Source organism: Meleagris gallopavo, chromosome 21 (genome assembly GCF_000146605.3).
Source record: "Meleagris gallopavo isolate NT-WF06-2002-E0010 breed Aviagen turkey brand Nicholas breeding stock chromosome 21, Turkey_5.1, whole genome shotgun sequence".
In the NCBI taxonomy this organism is placed as follows: Eukaryota; Metazoa; Chordata; class Aves; order Galliformes; family Phasianidae; genus Meleagris; species Meleagris gallopavo.
Window position 1 is genome coordinate 3,147,356 of NC_015031.2, and position 26,487 is coordinate 3,173,842.

The 26,487-nt window shown below is 48.4% G+C and overlaps 1 protein-coding gene across 1 annotated transcript; it reads left to right on the top strand.

The window, feature by feature from the left end:
- Positions 1 to 6,476: 6,476 nt before the first annotated feature.
- CASTOR2 (cytosolic arginine sensor for mTORC1 subunit 2) lies at positions 6,477 to 26,487 on the top strand. Its single transcript, XM_031556488.1, has 8 exons — positions 6,477 to 6,503; positions 14,818 to 15,153; positions 15,556 to 15,688; positions 16,545 to 16,668; positions 17,071 to 17,181; positions 18,360 to 18,442; positions 19,328 to 19,422; positions 22,255 to 26,487. The coding sequence occupies exons 1-8, from the start codon at positions 6,477 to 6,479 to the stop codon at positions 22,318 to 22,320; spliced, it is 975 nt and encodes a 324-aa protein (XP_031412348.1). The 3' UTR covers positions 22,321 to 26,487.

The following is a 26,487-nucleotide window of genomic DNA, read 5'->3' on the forward strand; positions in this document are numbered from 1 at the left end:
TTCCTCCCTTATTTGAATAGAAAGCAACATTTCACTAATCTTTTAAAACTTTAAAGCTTAATTTTAGTTTGTTGCTATGTTGTTGTAGCATTCCAGGCTTTCCTGGCCCAGCTCATGCAGGCACACCTGGAGCTCAGGGGATATCAATGTGTCTGAGAGATGCTCCCAGTGGTTTGTATCAGTGCTGTGGCAATGCACTTAATCCATGCACTATTAAAGACCCTACAGAATATCAATATAGTTGGTTTCAAAGGATGCATTACGTTGAGATAATTCCACTGGGAATGGTGTGGAAATAAAAGGTATTGCCACAGACTGGCTGCATTATGCCTGAAGATCATAGAATCATAGAGGTTGGGAAGACCAGTGAGATCATGCAGTCCAGCCATCAGCCCATGACTGTGACTGCTGTAGGTCGTGTCGTCCACCACCCCACTGGGCACCCTTGCTTTTCTGTTGTGCTTATTGCAGATGTATGCACTCTCATCACCAAACAGGGACAGAGTAGCATTTCACGTGACATAAATGTAGGAAGTGGTGGCCCATGCTCTGCACTTTTGGACTTATAAACAAGCACTAGGAGATGGCATAATGTCCTGAATTAGAGGGGGAGAGCTGAGATACAGAAAGATGCTCTGCAAGGAAGTCTGTAGGGTCAGGTCCTAGCATCCAGGACTGGTGTTCTGGGCCCTAAATGACCCTGTCTTTAGGAGAGCTGGTTTAAAAGCACATGTCAATGGAGCAGAGCTCACAGACCACTGTGGCTGAGTGCCCACAGCTGATCACTGGGCTTTTCACAGGGAGGTCTTTCAGAGCGTCTGCTTGATTAATGGTTCCTGTTTTGCAGATCTGAAGCTTTTCATTGTATTCTTAAAGGTACAACATCTCATTGATAAGAGATAAATATATTTTAATTCTGACTTAAATACAGTGAGGCAATTCCTCCACCTGGCAGCAGCACATGTGCAGGGATTTGTGTTTGGGTGTGCAGCTGAGTAGTTGGCATTTGCCCTCCGGCTGTTTGCACCTCCACTAAAAGTAAGAAACCAAGGAGCTCTGAAACACAGTTGGGCTGAACCTCTGTGCCTCAAGGTTCCGAGGGGTAACTGCTGCCCTGGAATCATAGAATCACCAAGGTTGGAAGTGACCTCTGAGATCACCCAGTCCAACCACCCTTCTAGCACCAGTATTTCCCCACTATGCCATGTCCCTCAGTACGTCTGAATGTTTCTGGAACACCTCCAGGGTCAGTGACTCCACCACCTCCCTGTGCAGCCCACTCCAGTGCCTGACCACTCTTTCAGAGGAGAAATTTTCCCTAATATCCAACCTGAGACCCTCCAGGGGCGGTGACATCCAGGGCTCTGTGCTGCTCCGTGCCACTGAGGGACAGAATTCAGTGGGCATGGTGGGGTGGGCTGACAGTTGGACTTGGTGATTTAAGTGGACATTTGCATCCTTAATGATTCTGTGATTCTCCCTCATTTGCATACGTGCACGAACAAGCTGCTGATCCATATGTATGGTACAGCCATGTGGCAGCACTCAGTAACCAGGGATCTCATCTCTGGGCCATCTTTGCCTGCAGCACTTTGATCTTGAGAAGGGCACTCAATAGCAGAAACAGCACTGCACCCAGAGCTGTATCAAATGCCCTCATCCCAAGCACGTGTGGTAGAGGATCAGCAGGGCTGGGTGGCTTTGAAATGAGGTAGGAGCATTTCTCCTGAGAGCCATGAATGCTTGTTTCTTTTGAGCTTGTTTTTGCTGTTTCCCAGTGCTGCAGGTGATGGGTTATTGTGCAGTCCCTTAATGGCTTTTACAGAGGTGAAGAAAATCATGACAAATGCAAGCAAACTTACAGCTTTTGCTTGTTTTGATGCTTGTTTCTCTAATATTTTCAGTCCTGAATGACAAATGGCTGTGTTCTTTGTATTTAGCATGGACTACTTGTAAAGCACCGCAGAGCACAACTCCCATGCATTCATATCTGCAGAGCCCCAGCATCTTCCAGAGGCAGCTCTTCCAGCAAATTACCTTTTTCTCAACTTGATTATTCAGGATCCTCATACCTAGGTGTCAAAAGCCTGCCAACCAGAGCAAGGCAGCATTCCTCATGTAATAATGTATCTTGATGCGTTGGGTAAGTTTTCGTCAGCTATTCCATCTTCTCCAAACTGTAATATTTTAGCCCAAACCGAGTGCTGGCATGCCAGCTAATTCATTTTCCTCCCTTCTGCTCCCTCTTTGTCCTGTTCTCCTGTTGGTTTTTTGCTCCTGTTTACACGAGCAGCCCTGCCAGGCTTTCCTTTCGCATGGGGCTGTGATTGCTGCCTTCAGATCTGCACTCAGCACTGGGGTCTGCTCTGTGCCACGGCAGCTTTTAAAGCCAAAAGAACTTCTCTCCAGAGAGGTTTAGCATTCTGCAAGCAGCTGCATTTGTATTTTTTTTTTCCCCCTCTCATCTCTCTCAGGGTTTTTGTTCCTGTGTGACACCCAGCGATGTGCTCAGCACAGTGCCTTCCCAGCGAGGCAGCGCTGCTTTGGGTTATTTATAAAGCTCGTGTCGGTGGTGTTGCTGGGTCCTGGGGAGTTGGAATAGTGAGACAGCAGAGGGGAGCAGTTTGCTAGCAAGGGACTGTGTCAGATGATGTCTTTGCTCTTTCTGGAATCGCCTCGTTTGTTTCAAAGACCAGCCTGCAAAAGGCAGCATTACCGAGCGCTGTGTTTGTTAGAAAGGCTCTGTGCTGGGATGGCAAAAACAAAGCAAGCCCTCTCCTAAGCCCTCAGGGCAGCGTGATGTGGGAGCTCGTGTTGTACCACTGATCTGATTTTTATTTTTGCACTCAGAAGCTGAACGCCCACCTCGGCTCCGCTTAGGTCTAGAGATAGGAAATAAAGGCAAAGAAATATTCCTTGCTTTTGGAAAGTTGCTCCTTTTTTTTTTTTTTTTCACATAGCACCTAGTTGGGAAGCAGAAGTCTCTGCTGCTTTGCCAGTACGGCTGTTCAGAAGAAAAGATGTAAAAAAAAAAACACAGCATCTCTATGCCAGGATTTTAAAGGAGCACCAAGCAGTGCTGATCTCATTGGAAGATAAAGAAAATCTCCTTCAGCTTCTCAGCATCTTCCGTGTGGTGCTCTCCCTCTTTATTTTTGTCTTCTGAGCTATCATCGGTAAGAGATAAAGTAAAAAAAAAAAATAAAAATCCCTCCGTATTGAGAAATTCAGTGTCTGCACAGAATCACAGCCTGTCCCTTTAAACTACAGATAAGCCTTAGTGGAATTTCTATTCTGGGAATAGTTAATTCTGTTTGAGGTTGGGCAAGAGCGAAGCGCACACAGGCTCGGTAACAATATTGTTACTCCATTTGATTTTTCTCTGAAGGATTTGCCTCCCTCATTTGATGGAAAGTGCAATTATTGATCAGTTTCCCACTAAGAGGAAGATGAGAAAAAAAAAAAAACCCAGAAGAAAAGGGAGAGAGAAAAACAAACAAACAAAAAGCCCAAATGAGAGTATTTGTAGCTGTAGTGCTGTTATATAATAGCCATTATGTAATGCCTGTTGGTGCCAACTAAAAATACACTGGAAGATAACTTCCAATTCATTGAAGCATTTAACAAGCATCATCCCAGGATTTCTTGTGTCGGATTCAGACCTCCTGCAGATGTTAAGTAGAGCTCACAGTTCCCCTCGACCTCACAGCAACCTGTTCTGCCTCTTTCTTCAGTCTTGTTTTTCCCTTCCATCCAGGGTTTTAGCAGTGCTTAATGCCTTATCCATCACCTTTTTGGTTTGCCCATCCCACTGACCGTGCAGCCCCTTTCTAATGCTTTGTTCAGCTGAGCTTTAGATGGGTGACCTGATCTGGTGCTTGGCAACCCATGGCATGGTGGTTGGAATTGGGTGCTCTTTGAGATCCCTTCCAACCCCAGCACACTGTGATTATATGATGTCTGTGGGGACACTGCATTTTCAGAAGGAGGTGAGAGGACCGTGGAGCAGAGAATAGATTTTGCAATTGCTCATCAGCAACCATCAGACATGCAACAGCTTCATGGGTTGTGTTACAGGGAGCTCTTCTCCTGCATTTGAGCTGCAGCTAAAGGTGCACTGTCTTTTCCGTCCAGGCCTCCATTGAGCTACCAGTGCCTAGATGCACAGCCTAGGCTACAATTACAAAAATTGAGCAAAATCTCCAGGGAGTTCCTACCCAGCAGAACGATGCTGTGCCACTGGAATACAGATCCCAGTGCTGCAGGGTGCAGTGCCTTAGCACTGGTTTGGCATCACCCTGGCTAAGGGATGTGCTGTGGCCACAGGAGGTGATGTGGGCAACAACATGAGCTGTAGTGCTGGTGGGGACCTTGCAGGGTTTGTTGTATTGACAGGAGAAGTTCAAATGATCCTGGTTGAAAAAGCTGTGAGCGAAAGCACTCCACATATTCAGGATTTCAGTCTGCACAGTTTTATAGCACCGTGAGTAACACTGCAGATCTCAGAATGTTTTGAGTGCTCTAGTTAAAGCTGTAGTACTGGGAGAGGGCAGGGACGTGGTTAGTGGGCATGGTGGGAGTGGGTTGGTGGTTGGACTTGGTGATCCTACTGGTGTTTTCAAACCTTAATGATTCTGTGATTCTGTACCCAAGCCAGTAGCACCAGAACATCACCTCTGATAATAAGGAATAAATCTGTATTCGGGTCTTTTGCTGTAGTAGATCATCCTGTTAAGGAACTATGGCACCTCTGTAGTCAGTGGGACCAGTGGTTCTATTACAGGAGCTGGAGGTGCTCTGCTAAGCACCTGCAGGTCCCATCTAACTGTCCAAGCACCTCGAGGTTGCTGGCTTAGTCTCCATGAAGGTCAGTAAAGGTTTCTGTTTTTCAAAAAGGCAAAGGTTTGAGTCTATTTATCTTCAAGACTGACAGAGCCTCTGATGTGCAAGACATGGGATGTGGTTTAGTGGACAGCATTGGTGGTAGGTGAATAGTTGGACTGTGTGATCTTAGAAGTCTTTTACGACCCTAATGGTTCTGTGATTGTAAGAATTAACCAAGATCGGATTGAAACAAGGGTTTATAACATTGTGTGGCATATTTTGCTCTTGAAGGTGCAGCAGAAGTTATTAGAACCTATAATAATTAGTGTTGCTGTTGCTTTAATACAGCAATATAATGAAGAATGTGTGGAGATAACTCCTGGTTAAACTTAATTTCCTCTGTAGGAACAGAAACATTGACAAACTAATGAAGGGAACCAACAGTGCTTTGCACTTGACTTGGCTCTGTGTCAGTCTCAGTGAGTGCAATTATGTTTGTCCAGTCTTAAGGAGGGGAAAATCCTAGTCAGTGGAACTAGAATTTTACCAACCATAAATCATCCAAGGGGTGGAACACCTCTCCTTTGAGGACAGGCTGAAAGAGCTGGGGCTTTTCTGCCTGGAAAAGAGAAGGCTGCAGGGAGACCTGATAGCAGCCTGTCAGTATCTACAGGGGAGCTACAGGAAAAAAGGAGATGGACTCTTTAGATGGACTCTGTTGTGATAGGACAAGGAGAAATGGTTTCAATAAAGGGGGTGTTTAGATAGGATATAAGGAAGAATTTTCTTACAATAAGGGCAGTGAGGCAGTGGCACAGGTTGCCCAGAGAGGCGGTGGTGCCCCATCCCTGGGGATGTTCAAGGTCAGGCTGGATGGGCTCTGAGCTCTGATGGAGCTGTAGGTGTCCCTGTTCATTGCAGAGGAATTGGACTAGATGACTTTTAAGGGTTTCTTCCAACTCAAACTCTGTGGCTCTATGAACTACTTTTATCTGCTTGTTTTTAACTAAAGCTGCCTGCCTTCAGCCATGTGGGTGTTCTCGTGTCCCAGGTGGAAGAAGTCTTTCTGCAGGTAGATCCCCATGTGGGAAAGGTAGGAGGGTTAAGGCAATGGATGGAGATGTGAAAATCCCATTGCCATGCGATGGAACAGCATAACCTGGCCTGTTTCTGGCAGCTGCTAACAGGAGTGATGTGAGTGCTTACTCAAAACCACAATCAATTAGATGAGTGATAATTATTTAGCACTACGGCATAAAGATTTAGGACTCTGTGCCTCAGGCCAGCACGATTTGCTTTCTGTGGGATAAGATATTGTCTGCAGTGTGTTTATTGGTATAAACAGGGATACAGCAGGTTTTGCTGTGTGTTAGCAGAGGCCGCTCCGTTTCCCTGTGCCTCTGTGAGTTAAATGCCAGGAGTGGAAAGGTGAAACATGAAAGATGTGGAAGAAAGAGCCAGTGGGGCCGAGCGTGGTTCCAGCAATTACTGACTTTGTCTCCCATCCCTCACTGGCAAATGGAAATCGACCCCTGTGGTGACCTGTGAATCTTTAAGCATTTGAATGAGTTCTACAAATTAGGCTTTTAGGATTAGTCATCCTAGATTTGCAGCATCATTGGTGTGTTGCCAAGGACCCCAGTTCTGTCGCCATGACTACTGCTGCGAGTTACAAGAAAGTAAGTTTGTTAAACAAAAAATTCCTGTGCCAGAACACCAATGAGGTCCCTGCGTGGCTGGGGGCACCTGGTTGATGGTTCCAGCAGTGCAGCTCTGAGCTTGGGGTCTGGAGAGGGGAAGATGCCATTTTCTGCCCAAGGAAAAACCATTCTATGGATTCCTTGTGCCCGTTAAATGAAGACTGTGGTTTCAGAAGCTGTGAGAATGTGTGCTGAGCCCACAAATTGCTCTCATCCTGTGGGGACTGTCCCCTCCTAGGAAAGGCTGTACCAACCCGTGGGATGCACAGCTGCTGGGAGTATGGAGCATCTGTGTTAATGATGTCCCCTGGTGCTGTGTTGTGAGACCGGTGGGCACAAACAGACACGTTGGGGGATTTTTTTCTAAAGCTGAGCATTGAAAAACAGGATGCTGTGGTCTGTCTCCAGTGGAGAAAGTATAACCCAACTATTCCCTGCTTTCACCTCTTTGGATACGTGCCTTGTGCAGGGGAACATGTCTGGCCTGTGTCCACCTTCTTTTCTAGACATCAGATGTGGGAATAGGACACTGAGAAACAGGGCTGCCAGGCACTCTGAAGTGCTCTTGTATCATTTGAAAAGCCAGCCATGTAGATTTAATTTTTTCTTTTTCCCGTTGGATGTCTTCATGTAGGACTTTGAACATGTGCACACAACTTTGCTTAGAAATTCATGAAGAGAACGATTGTATTTGATAGCTTCAGCCTGGCATGGTTTTCTCCCTGCTGTGGTGGTTGTTCATGCCTCTCTCTTGACAGAGCTGTCTCCTTCTTCAATGAGCAACACAAGGAGCTCAGGACCAAAGTTTCTCCTGACCCAACCTGCTGTCCTCTTTGGCACACGTCTCTGTTATTCATAGAATCATCAAATCATTAAGGTTGGAAAAGACCTCTAAGGTCATATAGTCCTACCCCAACCTGCCCCCACCATACCTCTAACCACATCCCTCAGTGCCACATCCCCATGGCTCTTGAACACCTCCAGGGACGATGATCCCACCACCTCCCTGGGCAGCTGTGCCACTGCAGCACTGTTCTTTCTGAAAAGAAATTGTTCCTATTATCCAGCCTGAATTGGATATTGAATCCTTGAACACAACAGTGCTTTAAACCATCTTGGTGTTCACCAGCACCTGGTGGTAGTGTCTGTATTACAAAACATCTTTTGTAGTACTGGATGGAGAAGGAAATCCAGAGGATGGTTTTTAGCTCTACTGAGCTTTGCAGAGACTTTGTCCTGCCTTTGGAAGCACCGGTAGGCACATTTATGTGCATGCACACAAACTCTTTATGTGTTTACGTGCTAGCAGGCCACCACAGCCCCACTGCTTCCTCAGCTCGGAGGTTTCCCACTTAAACCATTCTGGTTTCCCTCGGATGTTTTGGTTTTACCTCTAATTCCCCACAAATGGGCAGTCAGGGAGTTCTCCTGCTGCTCTCCTGAAGGTTTCCTTCCCCTGAACTAAACTGTTTTTGCAGAGGATTTTCACTTATGTAGTAAAGTGCTTGTTAGAGGTCTGTGTGGGTGACTGAATGCTGTTTGCTTTCCAGTGTCAGTCCCGTTCCATATTTGTAGTTGTCTTGAATGTTCTTGAGAAACAGGGGAAAATGATGTTTTAGCTTCAGACCCATCTCAGCGTAAGTGAATTCTGCGCCTGTTTCTTCCAAAGCTGGCTGCACTGATCTCATGGTTAAGGGAGTGGAAATAAAGAAGTAAAATCCTGAGCTATCCTAATCCTATTTGGGTGAACTGCCTGCCTCCAAAGCACGCAGCCCTGGAAAGCATCTCTCTGTTAATTATTCCTCGTGCTGCTGTTTTGGTGGCACTTAGTGCTGGATTACCCCAAAGCCTGGCTTTCTCAGGAACACTGTAAGAAAGTGAGATTTGCACACGTGCGACGACGAGCCTCTGTGCTTTGCTGCTTTCAGCCAAACTGGCCACAGTCAAGTGCTGCACGTGAGTGGAAAACAGCAAAACATCTCAGGAAAACCACGCGTGCTGCTGGTTGCTTTTCCTTGCTGTGGGTTTGGGGCAGGTTGGCTGTGCTTCTGCCCCATGTTGCAGGGACAGACAAAGCAAAGCTGCCTGCGGGTGCTCAGTGGTGCTGTGCCCTATCTGGAAGGCTCCTTATCAGGGCTGGCTTTGTTTACTGGCGTAATTCCCTCGGTGCCTTATCAGATTAGCATGACTTCGAAGTGTTAAGAGCATCAGTGCCTGAAAGAGTTTTTGCACTGCGTTTTCCTATGGTCTGGAGAGATGGAAACAGGTCTGTGATAATAGAAACCCATTTAGACAGAGGTGGTTTTTCATTCTTCCTGGATTAATAATAGAAGCATGGAGACCTGTTAGCAAGGAGAAGGGCTTCTCAAGTAGCTGCTTTAATCCTTAGTACCTGTCTTTGGTACCTGTCATTCTGTGGGCTCGCATTGAGGAGTGCTGGAGGGACCCTGCATCCCACAGCAAGGGCCATGTGCCTATGGATCCCTGCAGGCTGGGAGCTGTTCCGAGAGCACTTCATTGCTTCTGGGTGAGTTCGGAGGTAGGATTTGTTTAAAGAACCACAGGCAAGATTACACTGGAGCATTCCTCCCTCTTCCTCTGACTGCAATAGCAGAGCACACTACGTGCACCTGAAGTGCATATGAAGCAGAGAGGTTGTCCTGTTCCTAACAGCAGCAGGAGAAATTAGACTGGGATCTCTGAAACATCCCAAACAAGGAAGAGTTTTGGTGTTGGTTAAACAGGAGCAGTGTTGGCAGCCCCCCTGTTGCCTTGCAGAAGCATCAGCTGGCTGACCTTGCTCAGCTGGAGCCCAGCACTGAGTTCTGCATGAAGAAAGCTCTGCTCTCACCCCCTCCCAAAACCCCCACCCTCGGCTTACTGAATAATTTCAAGGTGCTAATTGGCCTGCACTGCAGCTGAGCCATTGATCTGGAATGCAAACAGTCTCAAAGTAATTTTCTGTCTGAGCCAGTCTGGGGCTTACACGAATGCTGGTGTTTGTTTCCTTGTTTTTAATTTCCAGCAAAGAAAAGCTTTTGTGTTATTCTCTCCAAGATGCCTGCGCCTCTATTGGCAGTGCCATGTGGGTGTCAGGGGAAAATAGCTCTCACAGTGTCCATTTCTTGGGTAGCTGAATTATGGGGGTGGGCATGGAAAAGTGAAATCCTCCCCCAGCAGCGATGTGCTGTGCGATGTGCTGTGCCTGCAGGATCTGATGGTTTGATCCATGCAGGGTTTGGGGTGTGCGGTGATGTCATGCACGCAGCTCCCAGTGCTCTGGATGCAGGAGGCTGTGCAGAAATAAACTCATCCGCAGCTGTTTCTCTCCCCAGCTTGCAGGCACAGGTTTGGTTTATCTGTAGGGTTTGCTCTTGTACCTTTCCAATAAAATTAAGGGTGGCTTTGCTGCGAAGGGAGCAGGGCTGGGGCTGCAGTTATGGGCCAGGGGGCAAAAGGGAGCTTGGGATCAGACTGGGGGGAGCTGCGTCTTGTACCCCCAGTGCCTTCCCAGCAGAAGAAACCTTGTGTCCCATTCTGCAGGTGGTCTCATCCCCAGGTGCTGTGCTTATGTAAGGATTGTCACAGACCCATAGAACAGCTCAGGTTGGAAGGAATGTCAGTGGTTGGTGGGACACGTGGAGACTCCAGGCAGCATTCTTGGCTCTGCCTGCAGCACTGCAAAGTGCAGAGCTCAGCTCTCCATCACCTCGATGGGGAGACGTTAATTCTCTGCTGGAGCGTGGGGAAGCTGAGACTGGGAGGAATATTTGCAGGTTTGAGAGCAGATAGATCTTGCTTCACGTGGCTGAAGATCCCTCTGGCAAGGGGGACTTGCATTGCAAAACACGTTCTTTCCCCTCTGGGCAATCCTGGCCTTTCATTAGTGTGAGGTGATCCAGCTGCACTCCAGATGCAGACTGAAGGAGCATTCAGTGTGGTTGTGGGCTGGAGCCTAATGGGGAGAGGGGGGAAGCAACTGATTGGGTTGCTGCAGCTGTTACTGTTTTTCCTGCTTCAGAGTGAAAGGAGAGGCTTGGAGAACCCTCACCTCCTTGTGCCATGGCACTGTGATCACAGGTGGCTTTGGGAAACTGAATGGGAGGAAAATACCTGGAGACAAATACGGGGAGCTCCTGCCTGGGTGAGCAGCTGGCCAAGCTGCATCTCCTGCACAGTTGTTCCTGTTTGGTTATGGTATTATTTAGCTCTTCCCCAGGAATGAGTTTTCCAAGTTTTCTTTTCTAGGAAGAAACGTTGTTTTCTGTACCCACTTTTTAGATAGGAAACTGAGGCACAGAAATGCCGAGGTTAAGTACATCAAATGTCAAGCTGTCATTTCCTCGCCGCGGTGTTGGAGTTTGTGAACCTAACAGTGTTCTTCTGACAGTTTTGTGAGTGGGATAATACCTAAATAGGAAAACGAGTTGGCAGGTTTCACAGCTTCCCTATTGAGGGGGCACAGGATATAAACCTCCGTTTTGCGCCTCTCTTTTGCACGTTCAGGGTGTTCTCCAGAATAAAAGCTTCCCAAAAGGCTTTCGGAGCAGGGACCTCCAATTCAAACCCATACAGCATCTCAGATGTCAGGAAAGCAGACTGGAAGCCCATCCTGGCTCTCTGTGACCCTGCTGGTTCTCTGTCCATTGCACGCCCTTCTCGGCAGCACCCCCAGCCCTCCTTGCTGACCACACACGGATGCAGAAGTCAGGGAGATGCCTGGGCTTTGGATCAGCCTTTGCCACCCGACTTAATCCCCCGCTTTGTGATAAGATGGGATTTGAAAACACGCACAGCGATGAGCACCTTCTGCAGGACAGTGGGGAGGAAACCCTTTAGTAAAGGTAAAAATCAAATTAAAAAGATATGGCCATAAACTCTGCTGCCACGCAGAGAGACGGGCGACAGCTCCCCCCATTTGTCATGAATTTTGCAGCTGGCAGCACTTTTATTTTTAATGCCTGACCGTTGGAGCCCTACAATTGCAGGAGCTTTTTCCTCTATCTTTTTAATATAAGCAAGACTCCAGCTGTCATTTTTTGCAGAGGGAGGCTATAAAAGGTGAAGTATAAGGGATCTAAAGCCAAAAGACTGTTAAAAAAAGAAAAAAAAAAGGAGGTTATTTTTAATTGCATTATCTTTAAACATTCAGAGTTAGCCGTGGCTGCAAACGTTAGCCCTGTGATGATGAACTGATGAGCAATTGGTTCATTCAGAGCACCAGAACAAATCAATGAGCAGCACAGCACCCGGAGCGCTCTGCTGGAACACAAAAACTTCTGTGCTGAGTGAAGGTAAGTACTTAGGAGATGATCCAGCATATCGCACCAGAGAAACAAGCCAGCTTAGCATCTTCGTTTCCCTCCAAGCACAATAAATCCTCCCCATATCCGCCGTTTCATTTGAGAGCTAATGGATGTCCTCAAGTGCAGATCTGATTGCCATCAAGTTGGAATGAACTCTGCAGGGAATGGTGGGATGGCTTTCCAGTACGGAACTGTTCCTTTCCCAGCCACTGGTTTGGACCCTTAATTTTAGCCCCCCCATTTTATTTTATTTTTTTAATTTAATTTTATTTTTATTTTATTTTTGAGATCTGAACGCATTTGTGTCATCCTAAAGGCATTTTTGAGCCCCTCATGGGACCTGAATGTGGTGTATGTCCTGGTGTGCTGGTGGCAGCAGCTCAGCCCTGCTTGGGTGTTGGCCAGAATTTGTTGTCCTGGTGGAAATGCCGTTGGTTATTTGAGCTCAGGAGCCGCTTACGGCTGATCTGATGCTCACCAACACACATCCTGGAGAGATGATTCTGTGATACTGCAGTTCAACCACAGCAGCTAATTGGGATGAAGAGTAGTGGGGCAGCCCTCTTGCTTTTCACCCAGAGGGTGGTGAGGCACTGGAACAGGTTGCCCAAGGAGGCTGTGGATGCCCCATCCCTGCAGGCATTCGAGGCCAGGCTGGATGTGGCTCTGGGCAGCCTGGGCTGCTGGTTGGTGACCTGCACACAGCAGGGGGTTGGAACTGGGTGATCATTGTGGTCCTTTTCAACCCTGGTCATTCTATGATTCCATGATGATTTTTTCCACACTCCAGGTGTGGAAAAACAAATCTAACTCATGCACTAAGCCTTATTGTTGAGCTGTGCTGCACCTTGGACAAATCTTTGCTTTACTCTATATCTGTTACCTTCCTCTGCCTTAACAAGATCACGTTAACGTTGTATCTCGTGTTTTCAGCTTTCCTTGCTGCTTTTACAAGCTTCCTGCACACAGCACCTTCCCACGTGGCTTATTTGATGCTATTTAGATGAATTTGTTGAGCTTCTAGACTGGGTTTGTTCCATCAGAATTCGGGCTGTACTTTTCCATCTGGCTGCCTGCTGGAAACAGCATCCAGAAGTGATGTTTTCAGTCACTTTTGCAAGGTTAATTGAATTATGAGGAGCAGATTATTTGAGCAAACGGAGTGGCCTTGTCACACTTGGTAGGGCCAGTTAGACCTGCAGTAATGCAACCAGAAATGCCCAGGAGCTGCAGATGCCCCCGAGGAAGAGGTCAGTGAGGTTTGCCAGCATGGATTGCCTCCATCCACTGCAAAATGCCACATCTGCCATCACATCCCTGCCCTGAAATAGCTGATGGGATGCACTGAACTGCAGCCAGGTCACCCGTGTAAGGCAGCAATGCCATCCGCTCCGCTTGCAGGGAGGGAGACGAGCTGTGACATCCTCTGCAGCATCACCACAGCCCAGGGTGTGCTGGGATGGCACTGCTGTGGCTCTGGGGACAGTTCTGGGGGGAGGAGCAGTATCTTTTGACCTTTCTGTGATTTAGGTGCCTGTCTGCCTTAATGGCTTCGGGATGCAGGAGGTGGAGGTGTAAATACCAATGACGTACTGCCAGGGAGCAAATAGGCGTCCGATGAAGAAACGCATCCCTTTTTTTCCCCTTCTTATTTATCTCTCAGGCAAGGAGCAGAGGTGGCAATAAAAGGAGAAAGAACGTCAGCCTCCTGGTAGATCAGCAGCTGCTCTGAGCTCCTCCACGCCGGTTGGCGGAGTGAGCTGGATTTCTGGGGTGCTTGGCTGATGCAAAGAGCAAACCGATCACCAAATGGCATTTGGCTGCAGTGATTTCCCACGAGCAACTCACAGCGGTCTCTCCGAGGTGACATGCTGGTGATTAATGCACAAACTTACCCCGCTCCCTGGTGCATAGTTTTCGTTCTGTGCAAGCTCTGATTATTCAGTAAAAAAAAAAAGAAAGAGAGAAAAAAAGTAACATTGGCCTATGAAGCTGAGCATCAAAATGCAAAAGCAGAACCCTCAGCGTCCCCACTGTTTGCAGTGTATTTGCTCAGGGTTATTTTCATGCCACACACAATTGAGGTTATTGAGGAGAGCAAAACGAACAGTGTTTGTTATTCAGTTCATTTTGGGTTTTCAGTGCCGTCGTCGGCTCGTAGCAGCAGTGCCTGGGGACTGGGGGGTGAGGGAATGAATTTATTACACGGAGTGTGGAGCTGGACAGAAACAGCTCCCAGAGGCCTCCCTGAAGGAGAAGGAAAGGATACAGGATAGGGGATGCTGGGGGGTAGGGAACGTGGGCATGGGAACGTGGAGCTGCTGGTGCAAAAGCAACAATCCTTGGGTTTGTGTTTCCATACTGCTGGGCTGTGTCGAACCTCAAAGCCAAGTGTAGGTTTCTGCTGGGAGCTCCTCTGTGTCTGCGCTGGCTGAGTTTGCAGCTGAGGTCAGGTTCCTGAAGCCAAGGAGGTTTAACAGGGATTATGCATTTGTGAGGCTGGATCTGGCTCTGAGCTCTTTCCTTCTGTAATTTGTCAAACCAAAATCCAAAGTCCAGACAATCTTAGAGAAGGTTATGCCATCATTCCAGAGTCCGTGCCTGGTTTTACAAGCTGTTAATACACAAAGGTTATTTTAAAACGGTGAAATATCTGTATGAGGTGGTTTCAGTACAGATTTTGAACTACTTACTACCAATGGACTAGAAGCAGATGTAATGGCACTGGCGTTATTCTTTAAAAGGTTTCGTTTATCTCAGTGTGTGATCACCTTTTAGTCTTGTTCGAGTCGGAAGGGACCTCAGAGGTCATCTGGTCCAGCTCCCCTGCAATGAATAGGGATTCTGCTGTGGGCTCTTCTGCTCTGGGGCTGCAGGCAGCAGGAATCTGCTGTGCATCTCCAGGTCTCAGACTGGTGCCCAGGCTCCTCTGTCAGCCTCCACATCAAATGGATTTAGAGAAGGAAAGCAAAACTAGATGAGAAAAGCCAAGCTGTGCAACAGTGTGGGATGCTGGGAGGCCGCCTGGGCTCATCTCTTGCCTTGCACTGACCACATGTGGACCAGGTGATGGAGCTGGCTCTCTGTTCCTCTCTAACAAACCTCAATGCTCCCCTTCTGTCTCTGCAGAGCTCCCTTCCTCTGAGCACCTGAGCGTGGCCGATGCCACATGGCTTGCCCTCAACGTAGTGTCCGGCGGAGGCGGCTTCTCTGGCTCCCAGCCCATCGGCGTGACCAAAATTGCCAAGTCAGTCATAGCACCACTAGCTGACCAAAACATCTCAGTGTTCATGCTCTCCACCTATCAGACAGACTTCATCTTGGTAAGAGACATCAGGGTCACCTGCCGGCAGATGGCACTTAATGACACTTCAGTGACACTTGGGAGATCCAGTTGCTTGAGGAGCAGCAGGATCACCAAGGTTTGCTTTCCCCAGAGCTCTGTGCCATTAGGCTCTCTGACATCTCAGGAGCTTCTCTGTGGAGCAAGGCACTTGTTGGTATGGGTTATGTGGAAGATACCCATATTTATACCCTACTTATGGTAGATAACCTTACTGATGTTTGCAGTAATAGCACTGAAAGTGCTTCTCTAGATGCACATCTTATGCACCTGCGGCTTCACGTGGGAATAATGTGTCCACTTCCCTGTGCCCTTAACCTCCACTGCAGCATTTTCATCCTCCTGGTGCATGCCATCACCAGCTCACCCTGTCATCCCCCAGGTACGTGAGCGAGACCTGCCCTTCGTCATGCACACGCTGGCTGCAGAGTTCACCATCCTCAGAGTAGTGAACGGGGAGACGGTGGCCGCCGATGACCTCGGGATAACAAATGGATTTGTCAAACCAAAATTGGGTAAGGAACAGCCTGGATTCAGCCCCTTGGGGTGCTGGTCTTCACGCTGCATGGGGGAAGAGGAGTTTGTTTAACACGTGCCCAAATCTGTCCCCGTTCATCAGGGACTGCAGAGGTGCTTAACTTTCTGAGCAGTGCTGATGAGTGGAATTTGAGCCTTTTAATGCTGGATTAATACCTCTAGAGCAGTCATGCCTTTTTGTAGGACAGAAGGTTAAAACACAATTCATTTCAGCTGCAAAAAGAAAACATTGTCCGTGGCCCAAACTTCCATATTTTAACACTGCAAAAGAAAATGGCTTCTACAGAGGCTTGGTTAAGCATTGCAGCGATTGATGCACAGAGAGTGGTGGTGTTCACCTTTCACACTTCAGTACCAGTCAGGATCAAGGCCACGGTGAGCCTGCAGCCATACAAAACCTTAGGATGTTTCCAGTCTGCAGAACAAGCATCAAGCAAAGGGCATAGTCAGGAAAAGCAACTACTTAAATACATCTGTTCCTCCGACACCCAAATGCAGTTGTGTGCCCACAGCCAAACAAAGCAGGGATCCTTCGTGAAGTGCCACTCATCTTCATCGCTCAGTAGCTGTAGGTCTCCTCCTTAAGAAAATGAGCCTTATAGAAAAAGCAGTCAATAAAATAGGCTTTGAGAAAGAAAGGATAAGAAGACATACTGCCAGCAGCCAGAGAAATGCCCCTAAATGGTGGGAGCCTGAATTTATTTCAGCCTGATAGCCCACAGGTTTCAATAAGGAGAAACTTCCTGCTTTTACCTGGCCAGCACTGTGGCTGCTGTCTGGCCGTCACATCTGGTGGGACATGGCTTCATGGCTGTGTGTCTGTGTCTCTTGCAGTTCAGAGGCCTGTCATTCACCCCCTTTCCAGTCCGAGTAATATGTTCTGCGTCACCAGCCTGGACCCAGATACCCTTCCCACTGTTGCTACACTCCTCATGGATGTCATGTTTTACTCCAATGGGTAGGTCATGGCAGGGATTCAGGCTCGGGGGGGGGCATAAATTCACACTGCCACACCAGGGGGGACCTGCTGCAGCCTTGCACTGCTGTGGTGCCTTGTAATTAGGGATGGAGAGGATGGAGGATCGAGAGGGTTGTCCCAGGAGGTGGGAGCCAAGAGACCTCTGCTGGCTTTGCAAAGCTGAGCCTTTTCAGACTTAAGCTGAAAGCTAGCAGTGTGATCTGTGTGCTGCAAATCCATACGTGAGCCAGAGATGTACAGCGTGCTGCTGTAATGGGATGTGATAGTGCTCAGTGACACTGCCCCAAATCAGTGTCTGAGCACCTCTGATGTCAGTGGTTGCATCTTCTTTAAATGCCCTCTTCTGGACACAGTTAATGCTGTTCTCTTCTGTTTCCTCAGAGTAAAGGACTCGGTGGTGGGCAATGAAGACTCGGGACACATTCGCTTTTTCTCCTTTTCTCTCATCGAGGGTTACATCTCCTTGGTCATGGATGTCCAGACACAGCAGAGGTGAGCTTTGGTCTTAGGATCTCCCAAACTCTGGAAAACAACCTAGGGTGTTCTCAGAGGAGCAGGAAGCAGCTTAAGCTCCCACATGGTAATTCTGGGGAGCTTCACTGTGTGCCTGTTACGTGCCTTACACCTCGTTACCTTACTGACCATGTCCAGCATGTTGGTCCAGGCCCGGAATGAAATAACAGCATCACATGGGATCTGAGAGCTGTCTCACTGCTGAACACGGGAGCAAAGTGGTTTTGACATTTTCATTCCATTTTTCACAACTTTTAAGAGCAAAAACCCCCAAAAATCTGGTTGAAGCTTTACTGCCAAAAAAACAGAGTGGGGACTTCAGTGACATCGTCCTCCCACTTTGCCTTCACACGTAGCTGGGCTCAGTGCAGGCTCCTTATGATGATAATACAGGCATCGCTGTGTGGCAAGAGCTCAACTCAGGGCTCGTTAGGCAAGGCAAAAAATCAGTGAGGGAGCAAACATGAGGTTTGTGTGTGTGCTTTTGCAGCTCCAACATCACAGCAGTCTCTGAGGTCCAGATACCAGACAGCACAGACAGCATGATGCTCAAAGATATCAGGCATAGATTTGCTTTTGACACGCAGTGCAGTGTTTGGTTTGATTCTTACCTGCCCTAAGGACTTGTTCTGCAAACTATTAATTGCTCTCTTGGAAATGTCTTAAACCTTAATTGGAATAAAACTCTGTCTGCCTTCAAGAGAGGCCTGAGGCTTGGAGCAGCAGCCAGTGCTTGGGGAATCTGGGCAGCCACTCACTGCTGTTGGCCTCAGCAAGTCACTTGGCCACTGACCTTCCTTCTCTGCTACAAACTGGGGATCTACAGGGAACCCAGGGTCCTCCTAGGGATGGTATGGGAAAAAGCACTGATGGTGCTTGGGTGCAGGGACAGCGGGCACCACTGCATATCAAAGAAAGTAGGTAGAGGAGCATAGAATCAGTAAGGCTGGAAAGACCTTACTAAGTCCAACCATCACCACGTCCCACCATGCCCACTGACCCTCAGTGCTGCATTTCTTGAACCTCTGTGGCTCTTGAACACCTGCCACTGTTGTTGGCTCCAAGCAAGGATACAGGATCAGCAGCATCCCAGCTGGCAGCATCCGACACACCGCTGTGTTTTAATTGCTGTGTTTGGCATTCTCTTTCTTTTGCAGATTTCCTAATAATTTGTTGTTTACAAGTGCATCTGGTGAACTCTGGAAGATGGTGCGGATTGGTGGGCAGCCCCTTGGCTTCGGTAGGTAAACATTTGGGCCCTCAGTTGGTGCACGGAGAGTCGGTTGCCTCAGGGCCTTCAAAGGGAATGGAAAAATCCATTTGTGTCTGAGACTTTCTAAGTACCAGCAGCTCAACATGACTTTGTAGGCTGAGGTTTCCCAATAGGTGACTCCTACTAATAAGTCAGGCTTCTAAATATACTTTTGAAAGTGCTGCATGCTTGACAGCTCCGCCTAAATTACATCCGTCTGCAGGACTTCTGCAAAGGCAGATGCAACTGGGTTTGTATTTAAAGAGCAAAAAATGGACAAAGAGGTGGCACAGGATGCACTGCAGATTGCTGAAAGCAGTGGTGTGGCAGCACTGCCTTCGGACACCTCTGGGGCTTTGGTATATTGAGTGTAGATCTATAGAAGTGCAAATGGGAGGACTGTTTTATGTTCAATGCTGCAGATGTTTTCTCTACTCAAAAGAACATTGGACCAAAGAGCACAGAGCAAATATTCACTTCTGCAGAAGCATCCCTCTTATTTTTATGACCCCTGCAATTTTAAGGAGTTTAATCTGAATTCTGCAGCCAAGACCTGATGCTCACAAAACACAGAGGCTTCTTCCATGCTTTCTAAAACAGACTAATACAGACTTCAAGAACACTTCGGAAAAGTTTTAAATATTTTTCATTTTTGGTCATATGTCAGATGAACAAAAGTTGTAAGAACACAATTTTCGTGTACCTTCTTTAAATGCATCTGGGAGGCAAAATATGTAGAAGTGACGTGGCATGTTTCATTAATGGGGCATCAGGACACCCGCCAGCCCCCTAAATGTGCAACATTTAAACATGTTAGCTTAGAATCCAGTGGGGGAATGGGCAGTGACTCATTTTTTTTTATCTCCCCAATAGATGAATGTGGAATTGTCGCTCAGATTTCTGAGCCTTTGGCCGCGGCCGACATCCCAGCCTACTACATCAGTACTTTTAAGTTTGATCACGCGTTGGTGAGTATCCAAACTGCTTTTTTAGGGTAGGGGAGGGCTTCCTGGGAGGCAAACAGTGATGAGAACTCCAGTAGCCACCCACTAACAAAGCGGACAGAGCTCAGCTGGTTTGTGCTCTTCGTTTTGTTTCCCTCAAAGTGCCCTTCACCACATTACTTCTTTCATCACTGCACACTCACTGTCCAATCCTACTTGTGACCTTCAGAAGCTCCAAAGAGTCCAAGGGGTTTTTTGCACTGGGTTTTTTCACCTCGTTTCTTGGGTTTTTCACAGCTGGCGCAAACCATTTGCAGCCCATAGGTCATGTGTGTAAAGAGTAAGAGTAAATATTATTCTAGATAGCAAAGGTCAGAGTGGTGTATATGTTTGTCTTATTTTCTTGAATATTAACTGTGCTGATAAGATAAGCTAATAAAACACCATTTTAAAATCAATACTGTTAGCTTTGCCTGGCATTCCTACCTGCTGCTGTGGCCCTGGAGCATGCTGTGTGCACAGGGCACGGGGTGCAGAGTGCTGCTAATTGTCAGGCAGTATGTGGAGAGCTTAAAATAGATACTTCACTTAAAACTCCTGCCGTGCAATTGTGATGACTCTGCAGCAGCTCCGCCTTTTACAAGTGGCTGCATCCGACCCCACAGCCTCCAAGCAGCTGGCAGGCTCTTGTTTGGGCCACACATTGATTTCTGTGGATCTTCCTTTCTAAGCCACTATTTTGTCACTTTCCTTGCTACTTTTTGTTTTCTTTTTGTGTGCTTTTACACACCTGGATGGTGCTGTTCTAGCACCAAGGCGTGCTGACTGCTGGTGCATTGCAAGCCCTCCTTTGCTTTGTTGGCCAAGACCCTCACCTAGGCTCTTTACTTCCCAAATACCTTTATTTCCAGCAGGTAGTCCAGCAGAAAGGTCCAATTTTCTCAAGGTCTAAGAGCATCTTGATCATCTTCTCTCCATCCTCTCTTTGTTTAAGGTCGTTCAGTGTTTGCTGTCAACAATTCAGAGTTCTTTATAAAAACTCATTCCCCTTGCCCCCTTCTTTTTATTCCTGTGCATCTTACCGTGTTTTTTGTTGCTTAGTTTTTCCTGGCTGTTAACACTCAGCTCTACCTACCGTTAGCTGCAGGAGTGCTCTGGAAGTCGTTCCCTCTGGGAGGCATTGCCAAGATGGGAACCTTCAGCTCTCTATGGATGGATGAGGTGGGGCTGGGCTGGAGGCAGCTTCCAGCTCCCTGCAGGGTATGTCTGGAGAGAGCCAGTGAGCTTTTCCAGGTGCTCTGCTCCCTTTGCCTCATACTTGGAGGTTCCTTGCTCATCTTCCCCAGCATTTTGCACCTATACTGAGACTGGAGCTGTGGTTGGGAAGCAGTTTGGAGCTTTGCTTTGGCTCTCCTTGTGGATGTGTGATCTGCCCTCTGGCTGCCAAGTAAGCATGTTGCACCAGTTGCCCTCTTCAGGGATCTGGAAGGTGTTTGCACAACTAGGATGTGTCCCACAGATCAAAACTTTGCACATCTGTCCTGCAGAAAACGAAGCCCAACCCTTCGTTGTGTGATTGGTAGTGCCTTGGCATTGAGGGAGCCAGGCAGCATTCAGCATATAGGGAAAAACAATGAAAGAGGCGGTGGAGCTTCATAGTCCTATTTCATGTGATGGATGTTTGCTGGAGTTTTCTTCCAAACCCAGAAGAATTGTCTCTGTGGTGCTTTTAAGGTTATTTTCTTCCTTTCCCAGCAGACCTTTGTTCACACATCATCAGAGTTAGCAGCTCCTGTTCCATCTTCCTGCTGGAAAATTGAATGTTTTTCTTGTTATTTCTCATGAGTTGCTTTTTTTTCTTTTTTTTTTCTCTCAGTTTTGTTAAAAGCTCTCAGAAAATCACAGCACAGCCATATTTCCACTGAGCTCAGAGGGTCTCCAATGAATCCAGGTATAGTGCTCCTGGCCAAGGAGTCAAATACCTCGCAGAGGAAGCAGTCCCTTCATCTTCCCTACCAGGAGTTATGTTGGCTTCCCATAGCTGCTCACAGATCATTTATTTTCCCTCCATCCCCTTCTCACTTTCCAAGAGCTGTTGGCTGCCCGTCCCCCTGAGTGCCATCACTGAATGTAGGTAGTGGTCAGTGCCTCTCTGCTGCTAATGGGCCTCTACGTGTCGTTATTTTCCTTTCTGCCAACGACAGTCATTCCAGGATCTTCTGTGCCTTCTGTTACACTGGTAATTGTCCAGGTGGACTTCTGTGGTGAAGTTCCATCACAGGGCTGGAATAGAAAGCTCAGGTGCTGTGCTCCACCACCAGTGCTGACCTTCAGCTCCCCATCACCCGGTGTGCTCCCCACCCACAGCCACGGGTCCAAAATCTGGTGAGTGCCCCCCAGAGGGGCAGGAATCTGGCATTTGGATGCATAACTCAAGTCTCCAAAAGAAAGGAGCTACAAGGACTCCAGGAGCTTTACCCGAATGTCCCCTTTCATAGAATCATTAAACTTGCAAAGACCACTGAGATGATGAAGTCCAGCCACCCACTCATCACCACCCTGTCACTCAGTGCCATGCTTTCCTCCTGTCAAAAGCAGTATTGGGAAGTGCAAGAACAGAGGTGCACAGGGCTTTGCCAGCAGCAGGAAGGAGAGGAGGGAGAGGTAGAAAGAAAGTCCCATCACTGCGTTTGCATTAGCTCTTCTGAAATGGAGGGTCCCATAGGTGGAGCCCTGTCTCAGTGAGTTCAGGTGTCCAACAGCATTCCTGGCTGCTCTGCTCATCTCCTCCTTCTGCCTTTTGTCATCCAGCCAAGGTTTGTTAGAACCTGACCTTTCTTTTTTGTTTCCTTGCAGGTACCTGAAGAAAATATAAACGGTGTGGTCAATGCACTCCAAGTCAGTCAAGCTGAAAAGCATTAGAAATCTTCTGAGCTGGTTCCAGATGCTTTTTATTATTATTATAATTATTATTCTTTTTTTTTCTCACAGTATTTCTTGAAAAATCTGATTCCAGAGGGTGACATGAAAAGAGACTGTGGAAAGTTGAGCAGAAACAGCTCCAAATAGCCTTTGTTTTAATTATTATTATTATTATTATTATTGTTATTTTATTAAATTTCTTTATGAATGAGGGGCAGGAGGAGGGGAGGTCATGTTGTTTCCTGAGGTTTAGCTCAGGGTGAGATGGAGCTGCCTGGGAACTCCTGTTGTTCCCCAGCACGGGGCATGGATGGACAGAAGGACACGGATGGATGGACGGATGTGGGCACTGCGCCCTGAGCCCAATAGCACGACCAGAGTGGGTGGGCTGATGGCTGCCAGAGAGCCCTGAGACCCCTAAAAATGAAATGTGGAATTAAACAGAAAAGACGTCGCACGGTGCTGGCTTGTCTGCTCCCATCAGGCTGTGTCTGAGGACTGTCCGTCGTTGCGTATGTTGGGTTAGGATGGGGTTGGGGTTCTGTTTCCCCTCTTTGGTGCTGGAAAAGGGGAAGATATCCCCTTGTCTGAACTGTCCCATTGGTCTTTATCCCTGCAGTCAGCCTGGCTGCCTGCAGAAAGTCTGTGGGGGGCATTGCTCTGGCCCTGCAGATCACACCATCGGGGCTTCTGTCTGCTTTGAGTCTGGCTTAGGTATGTTTTCCCTCTTCCCAACCCCAGTGTCCTCCCCCTGTGTCCCTGCTCCAGGACAGCTGCTGTCCCCACCTACTAGGACCAGCAGAAGAGAGATTCCTCCCTTCCCATCCCAATTTTAGACATTTGTGGGGCACAAAGTGTTGTCCAGTGTCCTGATTGCTGCTCCTCTCCTACCCCATATCCTGGGCCACCTCAGACCTCAGGTTCTCCCCACCAGAGGCAGGAGGTCCCCAAGCCCTGTTGGGTCCCTCCTGTGGCTTTATCAGCTCCTTCCTCCCCAGGTTGGGGACTTAACTCATGGGGGTTTTCCATTGGCTTCAGATCTATGAAAGCTGAACTGTGCTGAAAACTCCCCCAAAAAACCCTACAACGCAGCCCAGTGCCTGGAGCTGATGTCACCCAGGACACGGAGAAGGAGAAGCCACCTGCACGGGGTTTGCCCTCCAGTCAGGAAACACATTTCTTGTGTTCCTATTCTTCCCATGATGGACATGGAGAAATGGCAGGTTGCACAGTTTCAGTGAGCACTTCCCAGCCTTGCTGAACGAAGAGCCTCTGGTGTGGTGGTCAGGAAGCTGCATCCTGCAGCTGCGAGGCAGGGAATTGCAGCAATCTGCAGGGGGTACAGAGGCAGGAGGTGATGCTGCAGGTGTGGTGTGTGCACTCATTGGTGTTGCTTCCTAAGGAGCAGCAAGAGGAGAACTACTTGAAACAAGCAACAGTTCTACTGAGCCTTAAGAAAAAGTGAAAAAATAGGGGTTTATTTTATTTTTAATTTTGCACTCAGGATGATTTAGAGGTTGTTTTGGTTGTTCCAGATGTTCCACTTCTTTCCTGGAGGGAAGTGGCCTTAAATTCCCAAAATCTGTGGCTGCAAAGCATCACACAGGGCTGTCCCACCCTGCAGACATGAGCCCAAAAAATGCCACAAGATGTACAACCCCACAAGGGCTCTTCGTGCCCCCCATCACCCTCAGCTTCACCTCCTCGAAGCCTTTCCTTTCTCCACAAGTGGGGCTATTTTCCTCCTCCTTGCCTTTTTCTTTCTTTTTCGGTCTTTTTCTGCCTGGTTGGATTTCAGCTGCAAAATTCCTTCTCCTGTGCGTGTGCACAAACATAGAAATGCCCGTGGTGGTGTGTGTTGGTGTGCCTGCACACAGCACGTACACCTGAGCAATAGAGACTCACAGATGCTTTGTGAGTACATGGGCACGTACAGATTTGGTAAATGCTGTATGCACGCATCTACTCGCTGTAGATTTTTAATTCCAAGTGTATCAGCAATAGGAGTACGTGGTCCTGCTCCCTCTGCATCTGGGTGCCTCGAGCACAGTGATGAGAGAAAAGCTTCACCTTTTCCTCTCGTCCTTTTCGTTGCTGTGCTGACATCGTGGTGGTGCCACTTGGAATCAAGCATCCAAAATCCCTCCGTGAAAGATCAATGACATTGTGCACAAGGCTTCGGGTCCTGTGTTGGTGCAGTGCCAAAAAAAAAAGCGAGCCACTGGTCTCACCTGGCTGCTGATTGCTGCTTTCTTGCTTTGGGGTCAGCCCCAGCGGTGAGGTGTTGCAGCCATCAGTGATGGATGTCATTTGGTGATGAGGATCCCTTCTTTCTGTTACTGCCGCTCCCGTGCGCATCTCCAGCAGCAGCTTAAGGCATCTCACTTACTGTCCCCATCCCGACTGCAGATGTCAGGCTGGATTAAACTTTTATTACCTGCTAGAGAGCAAAACCCGTAATCCTTTTGCCAAACAGTATTTACACTGTGTGGTGTGTGCTGGGGCATGTTTACATTGGCTGAGGTGTGCAGCTCTGCCTGGCAGCTTCAGCTGCCTCCTCCCATGAGTCCCTCCATCCATCCTGGGCTGTGTGCATCCCACGGGCAGCAGTCGGGGCACTGTGTTGTGGGACTGAGTCCATCTCAGCCCTTTTCCCCATCCCCTGCTCCTCCATCACTCAGCCCCCATGAAGCACAATACGGTGTAACGCCAGCTGTCAGCAGCACAGGAGAAGGGCCAGGTCCTGTAGCACAGCAGAGCATGCTCCTAGGGCTGCTCAGCAGATCCTGTAGCAGCATCTGCCCCCTGCAGAAGCAACACACAGCCCCTGATCCTGGCAGGAGATTCTGACAGGGGAATGAATGAAGTATTGCGAGTCAAGTGTATGACAGTTTTAGGTGTGAATGTGCAGAGAAACATTACCTCTTGGGAACTGAATAGCCAAGAAGTCCCTCCCTCCATCTCCAGCCAGCACCAGCCCCTTCTGCTGGTTAGGAAAATGATGGGACGCAGGGCTGGGGCTGAATGCTGCCATGCAGAGCACGTGGCCCCACTGCCCACACTCATTTCTGTGGATGAGGTGCATCTGGGTTTGGTGTGGCCCGGGGAGATGTGATGTGGTTGGGTCCCAAAGCTCATTGTGCACTGCAGGCACTGCCGCGTGCTGCTGGTACCAGTGCTGCCCTGGGAGATGGTGCCACAAGCACAGCTCTGTTCTGCCTCCTTGGATTTTTCCTCTGTGTGTGGAAGTGGCAGAAGCACTGTCCCCTGCATGGCACACTTGGCAGATGCTGTTGGCAGCATGGGGTTCCCCCACTCCTCTCCCTCCCTGTGCTGAGGCACTGAATCAGCTTTCTGCAATAGCAGCAATCAGCCTTTTTCCCAAAGAACTCCCACCAGCTCTTTTATAACTTGAAAGAACGCTGTTTTCTGGGCACCATGGCTTTGTGGGGATGCTGGGGGGCATGAGGTATCCTGGGGTGACATGCAGCAGGACCCCTTTCTCATGAAGCTGGGGTGCTTCAAGAGCCCATCTCCCCCTTCCCCACTAACACAGCTGAGCTGTTGACCCTGGGTTTGTCACTAAACTGAGGGGTGTGATGGTCCTGCTGCCTGCCTGCTGCTCACTGGGCATGACAAGGGTCCCCCCCACCATCCCCCTCCCTTGAGGCTGTAGTATGGTTCCAGGGCTGCAGTGCCCTGCTTGGCAGCACCCAGGAAGGGTGCAGCCCTGCCCTAATGCCATGCTGGGGTCCCACCTGGCTGGAGCAGGGCTTGGCTGATCTCTCCACCCTTCTCTGCCCTTAGGAAGCCTGCATTTCCCCAGGGATGCTCACAATGTTGTCCCCCATAAATTTCCAGTGAGCTGTCGAGAGAGCAGAGGCTGCCCCACTGCTGCAGGGGGTACACAGCCCTCTGGACCCTCACAAACCCTTCCCACGAGCCTTTCCTTGGAGAATGCAAATGATGCATTGTATTTTTCCCTTTAATTCCCAGCCTAATGCAAACCATTGTGGGGCTCACCCAGACCAGCACTGGTCTGTGCAGCTGAGAGTGGCCGCTTTGCATTCCCAGCGTGCTGCTTTCCTTCACCAGTCTGCTGCTGCAAAGCTGAGGTTTATGTACTGTATGGAGAAAAAGAAAATCAAACACAGAACACATACAGGA

Coding starts and splice junctions, on each gene's coding strand:
- CASTOR2 (XM_031556488.1), top strand. CDS start 6,477: ATGACTACTGCTGCGAGTTACAAGAAA. Junction 16,669..17,070: donor GTCATGTTTTACTCCAATGG/GTAGGTCATGGC, acceptor CTGTTTCCTCAG/AGTAAAGGACTCGGTGGTGG. Junction 17,182..18,359: donor GATGTCCAGACACAGCAGAG/GTGAGCTTTGGT, acceptor TTTCTTTTGCAG/ATTTCCTAATAATTTGTTGT.